The 13,983-nt window shown below is 25.4% G+C and overlaps 1 protein-coding gene across 1 annotated transcript; it reads right to left on the bottom strand.

Annotated features, from left to right (window-relative positions):
* Nucleotides 1-409: 409 nt before the first annotated feature.
* LOC115722062 (uncharacterized) lies at nucleotides 410-2,984 on the bottom strand. The gene is made up of 5 exons (XM_030651177.2): nucleotides 2,714-2,984; nucleotides 2,362-2,561; nucleotides 2,165-2,267; nucleotides 1,755-1,928; nucleotides 410-947 (listed from the first exon to the last, which is right to left on the bottom strand). The coding sequence occupies exons 1-5, from the start codon at nucleotides 2,877-2,879 to the stop codon at nucleotides 652-654; spliced, it is 939 nt and encodes a 312-aa protein (XP_030507037.2). The 5' UTR covers nucleotides 2,880-2,984; the 3' UTR covers nucleotides 410-651.
* Between the last annotated feature and the right edge of the window lie 10,999 nt (nucleotides 2,985-13,983).

Genomic DNA, 13,983 nt, shown 5'->3' with positions numbered 1-13,983 from the left:
CAGCTGCTTTTTCCCACAGCACAGCTACAGCTGCTTTTCCCCACAGCACAGCTGTGCCAAACTGGCCCTTAATACCAAACCATGAGAGAGAGAGAGAGAGAGAGAGAGAGAGAGAGAGAGAGAGAGAGAGAGAGAGAGAGAGAGAGAGAGAGAGAGAGAGAGACCAATAATCTTGGAGAGTTGTGAGATTTTCTTTTTCATTACTTCTTTTGAAAAAGGAAAATTATGTCACTATTTAAATAGTCAATATTCATGCAACTAATCCCTTGAGTTATTATCTAGTTCAAAAAAATGTTGAATTAACCATTATGCCACTAAGTATCATCATTAGGAAATTAAAAATAATAACAATAAATATGTATAATATGAGAGAATAATAAAATATAGTGTAAATAATTAACCCCACATATATATAATTAATTAGTAGATACATTCACATAATTTGATCATGATATATACACATGTTTGATAGAAAGAAAATTAATGAGGATACATAGAGAAGAAGAAGAAAAATGCTAATTAATGAGCTTCTATATATTTAAAAGAGGGAGATAGGAATTAGGGTAGAAGGAGGGAGTTTTCCCTTTAATTAATTGATTAATTAATTAAGATCATATAGTAATTAAGTAATAATAATATGGATTAATTAAATTAACCTTTAGTTCTAATAATAGTGATTGTGCCTCTACCTTGAGTTTGAATTTTTGTGAGAGCAACAACAGCTTTACCAGAAAGGCCTGGACCATGTGGAGACACACATGGTCGACAGGCGAAGTCACCGACCGGATGCTTGACTGGTCTGGTCGGTGGCATCAAGATTCTCTCGTTTATATCGTTTAAGGTCACCTCACCCTCTATTCCTCCCGGCTTCACCACCGCGAATGGGTATGCCACCCTCTTTATCACCCTTTTCTTTCTCTCTTCATTTTCACCACCACTACTACTATCTGCACATGTTTATTAATATTTATCATTATGGAATTATGATAATCAGATTATATGTTGATGAAAATTATTGATTTTTTTAATTAAAAATGAGTTTTAATCACAATATTTTATTTTAACTTTTTTTTTCCTTTTGTTTCAAAAAATACATGTTAAATTATTTTTTTTATTATAATATAACAATATTTATTATAGTTGCAACATTTAAAAAAATTAATTGTATGACATATATATTATTATTAATGTAATTTAGTATTATTTTATATATATTTTTCTATATATTAGAAGTGGATTCCAACTTTGAAACCTCTTTTTCAAACCTGAAAAATAAATGTAAAACTACTAAATTATACCGTAAAATTAAAATTAAATTTTGATGCCCTTTCAACAATTCTTTAAATTAAAAAATACAGTATCTATTATTTCAAAATGTATTATGTATAGTATTCATAAGCAAGTGAAGACTCCTAACTTTAACTAGTGAAATATATAACTGTAGTCTTGTAAAATTAACTGTTTATATATTTTCAAACAAAAATAATTAAAAATTATTTTAAGTGTGTATTTTTTTTTTTTTTGATAATTTTGTATTTTTTTCATGAGTACTACAAGTTGGTGCTAGCTGTTGATCATTGCTGACTTTTTATTCACCAAAAAACACTGTCTAATAATATAATGGTAATTATAGTGTTATATAATTTATACTCTGTAGTACAAGCAGTACTGTCCTATATATAAAAATTTAAAAATTAATGATTATTATTTAATAACAGTGAGAAAATGTATGTTTTGAAATTAAAATTAATTACCAGAAGAAGGGTACTTGTTCTCTTTGTCAGAGATGGAGTTGTTGCTGTTATTATTAGCTGAATCTAATAATTTAGTATAAGAATAATAAGATGAAGATGAATCAAGTGATGATTTTTCTTCTTCTGATATGGATGATACTGTTTTCATCTCCTCTCTGTTTAAAATTATCCCACCTGAGATTATTACCAAAATTAAAAATATAATTAATATGTTATTATACAAAATTAAACACATATAATAATAAGAGTTTTTTTCATTTTTATATTTAAAGTAATTTTTTTTTTTTTTTGTATTTTATAAAAATCCACGTAGCAATGAACAACTTAAATTGCAACACCAAACTCTATAGAGCAGAGCAACTAAATTTTTTTTAAAAAATAGTAATAATACACATTATATAAATACTGACCATTATGAGTCATGAAATTAAAATTATTCTCGTGATCATGAGATGACATAATTTCCCAATTAGATATTGATGATGATGATGCTGCTGATGAGTCCAAGTAACTCTGTAAAATATAAATAAAAAACCTAAGTTGAGATTAATTGATTAATTATTATATAATAATAATAATGTAAATTAATTATAATTATAATTAGTACCTTAGAGAGAAGATTTTCATGATGATGATGATTATGATCAGTATAAACCAATAAACGTCTTCTCTTTGATTTTTCAGTGAATTCAAACAAGGCATCTTCTAAGTAACCAGTTGAAAAAACATCATCATCTTCTTCTACTTCTAATATTTCTGAGCTTAATAAATTAGGAGACAAAAGAAATGAACTGTTCTCACTCATATCTGCAAATATAACATAACAGAGAGAGTTATAAACAGAGAGAGATATATACATATAAATATAAATATGAGAAGAATATAAATAGTGAGTAAGTTGGAGAAAGAGACAAAATTAAACAGTGAAAAGTTAGTAGAAGATGGAAGAGTGAAATTACCAAAAGACATGTTGGTGTTGAGAAATCCAAGGCTGTCGAAATTGTTGTTGTTGTTATGATGATGATGATCCCAACCTTGGGAAGAGTTATTACTATTATTATTGTTATTTGTAATATTAATGTTGTTGAAAAACGACATTGGAAGATGAAACTGGTGATCATTCATGTTAGTTTTAGTTGAAACGACAACAAAATATTTGGTTAGGATGGATGGATGGAGAAAAATAATGGGGGGTGTTTTAGTGTTCTTTCTATCTATCTATTATGCTTCTATATATATTTATATGCAACATGGGAAAAAGAAAGTGAGAAGGAGAAGAAGAAAAGGAAAAGGTAATAATGACAATAATGGTAAAAGTATATTGTGGTATCTTAAAATGTTTAATGCTTAGGTTGTGTGTTTGTCTGGTGGTAATAAAATGAAATGGAATAGAAAAGAATCAATTTTATTATTTCTATTGTATTTTAAAGTATGGATGGAATGACTTTTTTATTTGGTAAATTAACTATTTTATTAAAAAAGAGAAATGCTAAAGGGCATAAGTGGTGTCTAGCACATTCTTATGTGTCAATATCGCTATTGGTCCAACCAAGTATCGGGTCTCATATAATTTAATATAATAGTTTTTAGAAAGTATCACTAGCCAATCGCAACGCGACATGTCGAGAAAGTGCTAGGCACCACTAATGCCTAATAGCAATGCTCATTAAAAAAATAGAAGAAAAAATTGTTCCAACAAATGAATACCTATTAAATTTTATTTTATTTTCTATTTTTTTATTATTATTTTTTAATAAATATTATTTTAAATTCTGTATTTTACAAAACTAATTAATTAGACTTTCTATTTTGTTAAATGAAAAATCACACTCAATATTTTTTGAAATGTAGCTTAATTTTCCTTAATTTTATTTTAAAAAAAATAACTTGAAACTAGTTTTTAATAGGACCAAATATAAAAAAAGAGTAATTTGCGGCAAAACCCCTCCAACTATCAATTTACTTGCAAAAAACCATCCAACCTCATATTTTGGTGGGAAAACCATCCAAAGTACTGTTCCGTTTACATTTTTAAGGTGTCGTCTGTCCAGCTTCGTTAAGTCCTAATTTTGCTCACGTGGCAATGACAAGTCACTAAAAAATTATCCTATGTGGCCATATTTTACAAAATAAAAATAAAACTTTAAGAGTAATTTGCGGCAAAACTCCCTCAACTATCAATTTACTTGCAAAAAACCATCCAAAAATCTTTAAGGTTGGATGGTTTTTTGCAAGTAAATTGATAGTTGGGGGAGTTTTGCCGCAAATTACTCTTAAATTTTTTGTTTTATTTTAATTTTTATTTTGTAAAATATAGCCATGTAGGATAATTTTTTAGTGACGTGTCATTGCCACGTGGGCAAAATTAGGACTTAATGAGGCTGAATAGACGGCACCTTAAAAATGTAAACGAAACAGTACTTTGGAGGGTTTTCCCACCAAAATATGAGGTTGGATGGTTTTTTGTAAGTAAATTGATAGTTGAGGGGGTTTTGCCGCAAATTACTCATAAAAAAATGTAATTATTTTGGTCATAGACATCAGTTTGGTCAAAGAAAAATAAGGTCATGTATTAATTTTGTACATGGTTCGATTTATCATTTAACAAAATTGATATTGAATCGATAATTTTTACAAAACACAAAATTTAAAATATTATTTAACATTTCTATTACTGTACAAATTAATATTCTTGTTTTTTCATTCATTGAAGCTGAAAAAAAAATATACTAAAAGTGATACTCCATTTAGCATATTTGTGATATCCGATATTAGATGTTTTCTTACACATTTGAAGAAGTGTGTTTCATAACAATATAATTAATAATAATAATAGTAATTTTGAAAGAAAGAAAGAATATATGATATGAGTGAGTAGCTAGGGCAGTCAACGGCAAGAGTAGAGAAAGATAAGAAAAGTGGTTTTTCTTGGGATATGAGAAATATAGTCTCACTTTTATTTTTCTCTTTTAGTTGGTGCAGTGTATTTTTTAAAAATATGGGGGACTAAATAATTACAAAGGTTATCATACTATTGCTCAATTTCCATGTCAAAAAAAAAAATAAAAATAAAAATTAAAGCAGATATTGTAAGGTAAAGAAAGAAAGACATGCCTGACTAAGTTTACACAATTCAAATTTCAGCTTTTTCTTTTTTCATTTTTGCCCTTCTTTCTTTCTGATTTGGTTACCAACCGTTTATCTTTTGAGTATTTTTGTTAATGACATAAATATTTTTTTTTGTTTGCACAATTCTTGGTACTGTGGGGTCATATCAAAGATTTTTGGCCAAAAAATTTTCATGTTGGCCAAACAAGCACACACATTCAGCTTTGTGGGACCCAATATTTTTGGCATGCTGGCCTTTGGTGGGGGCCCATTGTAAAAGGGGTAGAAATAGAATAGAAGAAAGAAAGAGGAAGAAGAAGAAGAATTTTTCTTTTGGGTGGGTTTTTCATGGGGGCCCACTAAGGGAAGTGGGGTCAGCCTTTTTTCTCAGAGGATGAAAGTTTGAATGGTCCAACTTCTGTCTCTCCAATTGCATTGTATTTCGAGCGGTCTCCAATTGATTCATTTTTAATCCGACGGCTGAGAATTGTTTGGTTCGGGAGTCTGTGTGGGCCCATTTGGACTTGATTATGTAATCTAACGGTGGGGATGATAATGGGCCGGATTGGGCTGACAAGTTTTAAAAAGAAGTGTTTATTTTGGAGTCCAATCAAAATCCAATTGAGAGGTTGTGGAGGCCCATTGTTGACAGCTGGATTTATCGACCGTTTAATTCAAATGATAATTAACCAAGTCAACGTTCGTTTGGTGGATTATTACAATTAGCACTAACTTAAAAAAAAAAAAAACTTTTTTTATTTTTTATTTTGAAAAAAAGTTCATTACATTTACATGCTACAAATGTTCCTATCACGAGTATAATTTTCCACACATAATATAGCATAACATGTTAATTAATGCTTATTTAATGGGGTATTTGTTACAAAAAGTCGAGTTCTTGAGAATAAAAATGTAAAACTAAAATTATGTTTGGTACGATTTTAGTAGAGACGGATTTATTTTTGAGGTAAAATTCTTTTTTGAATGAATGAAACTTCTCATTAAGCCTGAGTAAAAATTAAGTTCTACGACTTACATGATTAACTCTAGTAATTCTAGCCACCAAATTCTAAAGAGAAAAAATTAGTTTAGCAAGATAAACACCTACTAATTCTATTTATAATTTCTAATACTACACAAATATTTACTATGGAAGACAAACAATTCTACTAAATTGGCGGTTTTTTTGTTACTGTTTAACTATTTTTTTTTTTTTTATTTTTGTTGTAATTATTTTAACTTTTTAAAATTTATAGTGATTGATTCTGCTATTCTTGACTTGGCTAAGTGGCACCATGTGCTCACCAAAATCTTTTCTATTTTTTTTAGAGATTTTTACACTTGATGTCCTTTTTTGTCCTTTTTTTACTTTTTTGTCAATACTGGGTTATTTAAACTTTTATACAAGTTTTATTTTTCAATTTTACATTTTCAAAAGTTTCATAATTACAAATATACCTATCCCTATGCTTATGTCATGGTTTTCTCTCTTCTTACACTCCACCACTTCCATAACTCCTCCTTTCTTTTTTTTTTCTTTTTTTTTTTTATTTTCTGTTTCTCTTTCCTTGGTTCTTCATTGGAAAATTTACAACTCATGACTAAAGTGTAAAGTATTTTACATTTTTATTTGTGTTCGGTATTTTTTTCTTTTGTACAGTTCATTATTTACATCATTACTTTTTAACTTTTCATTAATTACATTTTTACGATTTGGACTTACATCAAAATTTTTGTCTATCTCTCTCTCCCCACTTTTTGTTTTTTTGTTTATTTTCTATGTACATTCTTTCTCTCAATATAATTACTCTCTACAAGCACGTCATATCAACTTTTTCTTCTCCTTTTTTATTTTTTTTTTTAAAAATCACTTTATATAGTTAATATATACCAATTTCACATACATTGTTTACAACCTATAGTTGTAACTAGTTCTAGTTCATCTTCCCCTTTTTTTATATTTTTTTTTCAAAAAGGCTAAAAAAAAATTCCAAAATTGTTCTTGTTATGGGTAAAAAATTTCTTTTAACCTTCAAAGCTAACTGTAATTGAAGAAGGAAGCCTTCTTATTTCTGAAAATATTTTTTTTGGTGAGAAGGTTGAATCTCAAATGGCTAAGCACCATAAAAATCATATAGAAGTGGAGGTCCTATCCTATTTTAGTATTCTATAGTTGATTTTTTTTATATTATTATTTTTATCTATAGTTTTAAAAATATAAATTTATATGCTAAAAATGATTTGGGTCCAACTGATTGTATTTGAAATATTACATAAAATTTATTTGCATCCACACGCATTAAAAAATTTATTAAGCTAATTCAATAGTACTCACCTTTCAGCTCCCACCCCCACTTGAAAAAAAAAATAGAAAAATTACTTGTCACTTAATCTAAGACACAAAGAATCTCCATTATAGTTATTTTAAATTATTTTTTTTTCTAAATTATTTGCGTGTTATTTTAGTTTTTTTTGAGTTGACACAACGTGTTGATGCTTAATTATTTAAATTTCATATTAAATTCAGGTTATTATTCATTATTTGTACATAGAGATTTAGTTGTTCAACAAAGATCAAATTGAGTATGTGTTTATTTGTCATGGTATAAGTGATTTGTAGTTATTTTTTTTTATTGAGATAAATTTTATGTTGTTCTTACGTTTCTTTTAGGTTGTCAACAAAATATATTGATATTTAGCTAATTTACATATTAAAACAGTGTTGTTGTCTAGTTGTTTTTTAATTATACTTGAGTAGTCCAAAAAAGATAAACAAAATGAGTATATATTTAGTTTTTTAGATATATTTTTGAGTAGTTATTTAGTTGTTTTGTAGGTTATTTTCAGTTGTTGTGCAATTATTTTGATGTATATTTTAATTTATTTTTTTTATATTTTTTTGTTGTATCATGGTGTTGTATAAGTAATTTGTCGTTGTTTTTGATTTATTGAAATTGATATTTAGTTAATTTACATATTAAAGTAGTGTTGTTGTCTAGTTGTTTCTCAATTGTAATTGAGTTGTCTAAAAGAGAAAATAAATATGAGTATATATTTAGTTTTTCAGACATATTTTGAGAGGTTGTCCAGTTGTTTTGTAGTTAGTTTTAAGTTATTTTGCTGTATATTTTAGTTTATTTTTGATATTTTTTTAGTTGTGTTTGTATAAGTGATTTGTAATTATTTTTGTTTTATTAAAATTAATTTTATGTTGTTCTTACGTTTCTTTTAGGTTGTCAAACAATATTAAAAGTAATATCAAATTATATTTTTGTTTGACCAATAAAATATTATTTTATATTGACCAACTAAAAGAAATAAATGTATATATATATATATGTTTTTTTTATTTTATTTTTTAAGTTAACGTAAGCGTTGATGCTCAATTAATTTTTATATTAAAATATAATTGTTATCGTGTTGTTTATTCGTTGTTATTAAGTTATTTCAGTATTGTATTTTTTGAAGTTTTTGTCTTATAAATTTATTTTTGTTTGCATAATATGATAAACTTAAATTGATTTATATGTTATGGTTAAGTTGTTTTCTAGTTGTTTTTGTGATGTTATTTAGTTGTTTTGCGCTGAGAAAAGAAGCCCTACAGTTGAAATTCACTTTATCCGAATTTGCCACGTGGCAACCACTGCTGCGTTCTGACGCTACAGTTTGTGAGCGTCAGGCAACTCTGAAGGCTTTGTCCCTCACTCGCGTGTGAGTCTCACTCGCGCCACATAGCCACATGTGTGTCACACTTCTCCTTGCGCATTTGGGGGAGTTTCTCTACCGTATTTTTGTAAATAACAAACTTTAAAAATAGTATATTTGAAATTAATAAATAATATAAATGTTTATTTTTACTTTTAGTAGTATAAATGTTTATTTAAAGTAATATTAATCTAAAATAGAAAAAATCCCTTTTTTTTTATATATAAAATCATATTAAATATAATATTTATCCAATTATCAAAATATTTTAGGCTTTAATATAATACTTACCAAAATCTTTTTTAAAAAAAATGAAAAGAGTACAAATTGTATATATAAATATATACACTTGTGGGCTTAAGAGTGAGTGAATGGAAGATTTGAACTCATGTTAAAAATTAAATGCATCATTAAATCCTCATCATTAAGACTAATTAAACTTGTTTCATAGAATTTGAATTCAATTTTATCATTGGGTCCACTAATTCACATAACATAATTATTTGATAAATGCATTTGCTTATGCAATAAAAGAAAAAAAATCGATTGTAGTGGTTATTGTTTCAATGATTACTACTACATGGCCATGTCGGCTGTTATGGATTCATTTCTTATGAATAATAAATATATATATATACATTTATATATAAAGGAACAATTCAATTAATGCTTAATGGGAATGATTTGAATTGAATTACAAATTTTAACTGCTCTTGATAGAACGACTCCTGAAATTGTATGACAAATCGTAGTCTAATTATTATTATTATTATTATTATTATTATTATTATTATTATTATTATTATTATTATTGTATATATATGTTTATAGTTTTTGTGATTAATTTTTAAAATCATGTGATCTAATAATGTAGTTTTAATCGATCACTTTTTGACAATTAATTATCCTTAATACAAGAAATATGTCTGGTTTAACATTCTTGGTTTAACAGAATATACTTAAAAATAAAAGAATATTCTGTTAAATTTAACGATTAGGTTTGATCTCCCGTTAAAAAATAAACCCAATAATTAAACCAAAAAATTAAACAATCTTTTAAATAAATAATCTTTTAAATATTAATAATCTCTTTTTAAATTAAAAAAATCATCTTAGCCACATATCTCTCTAACAAGCCTATCTTGGGAGAATATTAATAATTTTTTTATTTATTTTTTAAAAAAGAAAAATATAGATAAAATATTTAGAAAAGATAATATAAAAGAATATTAATTGTGTTGGCTTAGAGATTTTTGGGCTTGGGCTTAAAATAATAATAAAAAAAAAAGATAAAATGGGCTGTAATTAGTATTTACCTTATATGTTTGTGCTTATTTTTAGTTTTATTTTTAATTTTACCACCAAGAGGAGAAGGTTGAAGAATATTAGAATATGAAAATATTATTGGTGCTTATTAGTAATTTGCAAAGAATGTGAAAGTCTATAAATATATAGTTGTGTAGCTATTATTAGATATGAAATGAGATAATAAAACTTTTTTCAATTAGAAGATTAATGTACATTTTACTATTAATAACATACATTATTATAACACAACTATATTTTACTTACTAAATATACTGACACATATTTTATTTTTATAAAACAAATCGTTCAAATAATTATACTATTTTAATTATTAATTCAAATAAAAAACTAAAATATTAAATAAAACTAACACTACGTGGCTTGGCACGTAACAATCACCTAGTATATATATATATATAAAAAAAAAATACATAATAATATTTAGGAGAAATCTAAAGTAATACATATACATGTTTTTGTGTTGTATCTACATTTTTTTTTCTATCTTTCTTTTTTTTAAAAAATAAAATGGATCTGCATTGTTTCTAGCCTTGATAATTATAATTGCAATATTTTTGTTATGAGGGTATATTTTGTAGTTTTAAGATATCTTATAATTAGTATATAAAAAAATATAGTATCAAAAATTTATTTTAAATAATTTGTTTTTTTTTTACTTAAATAATTTGTTGTGTACATGTATTTTATTTTTTTTATATACATGTATGTCAAACTAAGCATGTTTTGAACAATTCTATTTAACCTAATAAATTAATATTATTCTAATAAATAATTACAATGTATAAATATAACTATTCAACATGCAAAAACACAAATGTGACGTAGGGAAGTTGTCCAATAATTGTTAATGTATGTGTAAACATTACTCATAATCATTAATTTGAGCAATAAAAAAAAACATTACTCATGTTTCAATCTTATATAAGTAATTCATGCTTCAATTACTTAATTACATGTAGTTGGAGATAGTTTAGTTTATATTGATAAAAAAAATACTAATCAAACATAAAACTTAAGTAATTTCATATAAAGCATGTTGTACTAAATCGTTATTTACTAACCCTACTATAATTATAAATTTCCAACATTTACACATATTTAACAATAATTTATACTTGGCATCTTGTGTAATCATTTTAATAAATAAAAAAGTTTAGAAACTTTAGGTGTTTGACTTTAATTAATTTAATAAAATTATTATATCCTAAACATATATAGCTAGACAAACAAAAATTTGCTCTAGTCCAAACAATCAAATTAAGATTTAATAAATACAAGCATAAAACTCTGCGCATTTTCATGGCTACATTAATTTAATATTTTGGCTCAACAAAATGTTGAACAATTTTGTTTTTAAGGAACATAAATAAATATTCATTTTGTTTAGAAATTGGAATAGGAGAGCATTGAAATAAATAGAAATATATGATATATATTTAACTTAACATTGTTTAGAAATTGGAATAGGAGAGCATTGAAATAAATAGAAATATATGATATATTTTAACTTAACATGGTCCTCCTTATTTATTTATTGGATAGATACTATTTTAGACCTTGTATTTTATAAAAGTTATCAATTGTCTGTTTTGTTAAATGACAAAATAGACCTTGTATTTTCTAAAGTTGTAAAAATAGGACCATGAACTGATTTTTTGTCAAAATAAAACTTAATAATAATCTGATCTAGAGATGTTATGACAAAACTAATTATTATATTTTCTGTATTTGTTCGTGTTAGAAATTATTTTAAAGTTGATTATATTAAAAAATATTTTTTTTGAAAATTGAGCTCAGGGTTCTATTTTTACTATTTTAAAAAATATAAGATCAATTTTGTCATTTAACAAAATAGAAAATTCAGTCGATAACGTTTGCAAAACACAAGATCCAAAATAGTATTTACTCTTATTTATTTATGTATTTTTTTGTTTATTTTGAAATTAATACGAACCCTTATAGTAGCTATAAAGTAACTAATGTTATATCTAATTTAGTTCCTAAATTTATAACTACAAGAGTTTTTTTTTTCTTCAGCGAGGCCCGCCTGCCTTCTTGGGTATAGGTGCAGTGTGATTAGGGTTGTGTTTTGCTATTTCGATTCGATTTTTATTATTATATTATATGATAACTAATTAGTTTTTAAAATAATAAAAAGATATATAAAATAATTGGTATATAAAAATAGTAGCTTATTATATTACATGACAACTCATTAGTTTCGAATTTTTTTAAAGTTATCTAAATGTATTTTAAATTATAATATACTATAATTTAACTTAAAAATAACTAATTAGTTACTAAAATGTATATAAATAAGTTTTTAGAGAGTAACTAAAATGTATCTCATTATATGATATAAAAATAATATTTTTATATAAATAACTAATTTGTTTCTTATCAACACTATTATTTTCAAAAAGTTACTTTTGAAAAAGCATGAAAATAACAAAAAAAAAACAAACTGAAAAAATGTCAAAAACATATCAGAAACGTTAGATTTAGTTGACATGGCACGCCAATAATAATAGTAACGTCATTATTATAAATTAGATGAAAAAATGTATATTATTGTAAACTCTTTTTTATTATTATTTTTTTTTTTTTGGAGAGTTTTACACATACTAAAATTTCTTACATTTTTCTTTTTTACTGAGGCAGAATTTTTTAAAAAAATACTGTGTATATTTTATACTGTAGTGTATTGTGTTAAGTTTTTACTGTTTTTCTACAGTTGTTTTTTAGTTGTTCTACTGTTGTTTTAATTGTTCTCTTTTATTATTTTACAGTTGTTAGACAATATTTTTGTAAAAATTCTGTATAATAGTAAAATCGTAAATTTTTTCCCAAAATCCAATATTTTTGTAAATCCTGTTTGTTTATTTTATTTTTTTTTGCATATTAACGTCAGACCACTTAGGTTTGGGCTTCACTTTACGAGCAAGCCCATGTGTTATTAGCATTTATAGTCCATAAAAATTACAAATGATGCATATTCCTTTATATCGATTAATATGCATCAAATTATCTCTTAAGTGAGCTATTTATATTAAGATGCACTAATTGGATTTAGCAACCATAAAGCGGTCAGATACTTTAAGGGAAATTTACATATTTACATGGTATACTAACTTTTGTCTTTTTATTACAAAAATACTGCCAGGCAGTATTTTTTACTTTTTTACTGTGTTTTTTTATAAGTTTCATACTGCAGTATACTGTGTTAAGTTTTCACTAGTGTCTACTGGTGTTTTACTGGTGTTCTACAATTGTTTTGAGTTATTCTGTTTTGTGTTTTACTGGTGTTTTATAAAAACACAGTATTTTTGAAAATATTTCCGTGTGACAGTATTTTTGTAAAAGTTAACCCAAATTCCAGTATTTTTGTAAATTTCCCTACTTTAATCATATTTTTCTTATTATTAAAGAAAAAAGATTTGGGTTTTTTTCAAAAATATTTTTTTTTTATTATGTTTTATTTATAATTTTACGAGTTAAGTTTTTACAAAAGGATTGTTTGCAGCAAAATGCTTTTATATTTATAATTAAAAAAGAAGAAGAAAGAATAAAGAAGAATAAAAAAAGTAAAAAAAAAATTAATTTTTTTATTTTTTAAAATTAAAAAAAGTAAAAAGGAAAAAAAAATTTCTAATTTTTTAATTTTTAAATATTTATAATTATTTTTTAAAACTAATATTATGTGGACCACTAAAAATTTACCACGTGTACAAGTGTGTACACGAAGACAGTCCACCGTGGCACTTAACTGTGATTTTTGGACAGAGGTGTGCAGAGCAAAACAGAACTAGGGTTTAGGTAGTTTAGCTGCCAAAAATTCGATTTTTGTGGTTAAATGTTACAAACCGTAAAGTTCAGGTGGTTTAGCCGCCAATATCCCTATTTTTTTTTTATTTGTGACAAAACTTCTTTATGTTTGTTTTTCTTTTCAAATTTGAGGTGTCAACAGGATATCACCGTTAAACACTACAAAAAATCTTATTTTTAGTCACAACAAAACTTGTGACTAATAAAAGAAAAAAAAATGTGACTAATTATAAATCATCATTTTTATGTTATGACTAAAAGG

Source organism: Cannabis sativa, chromosome 9, assembly GCF_029168945.1.
Source record: "Cannabis sativa cultivar Pink pepper isolate KNU-18-1 chromosome 9, ASM2916894v1, whole genome shotgun sequence".
Taxonomy (NCBI): Eukaryota; Viridiplantae; Streptophyta; class Magnoliopsida; order Rosales; family Cannabaceae; genus Cannabis; species Cannabis sativa.
Note: the sequence above shows the minus strand (reverse complement) of the source record. Positions and strands in the feature narration are given on the sequence as shown.

What these genes read in the sequence shown, in the direction of transcription:
- LOC115722062 (XM_030651177.2), bottom strand. Translation starts at nt 2,879, where the DNA reads ATGAATGATCACCAGTTTCATCTTCCAATGTCGTTTTTCAACAACATT. An exon ending in CAACACCAACATGTCTTTTG is followed by an intron (nt 2,562 to 2,713) that starts GTAATTTCACTC and finishes TTATATTTGCAG; the next exon opens with ATATGAGTGAGAACAGTTCA. An exon ending in GAACAAGTACCCTTCTTCTG is followed by an intron (nt 948 to 1,754) that starts GTAATTAATTTT and finishes AAACATGTGCAG; the next exon opens with ATAGTAGTAGTGGTGGTGAA.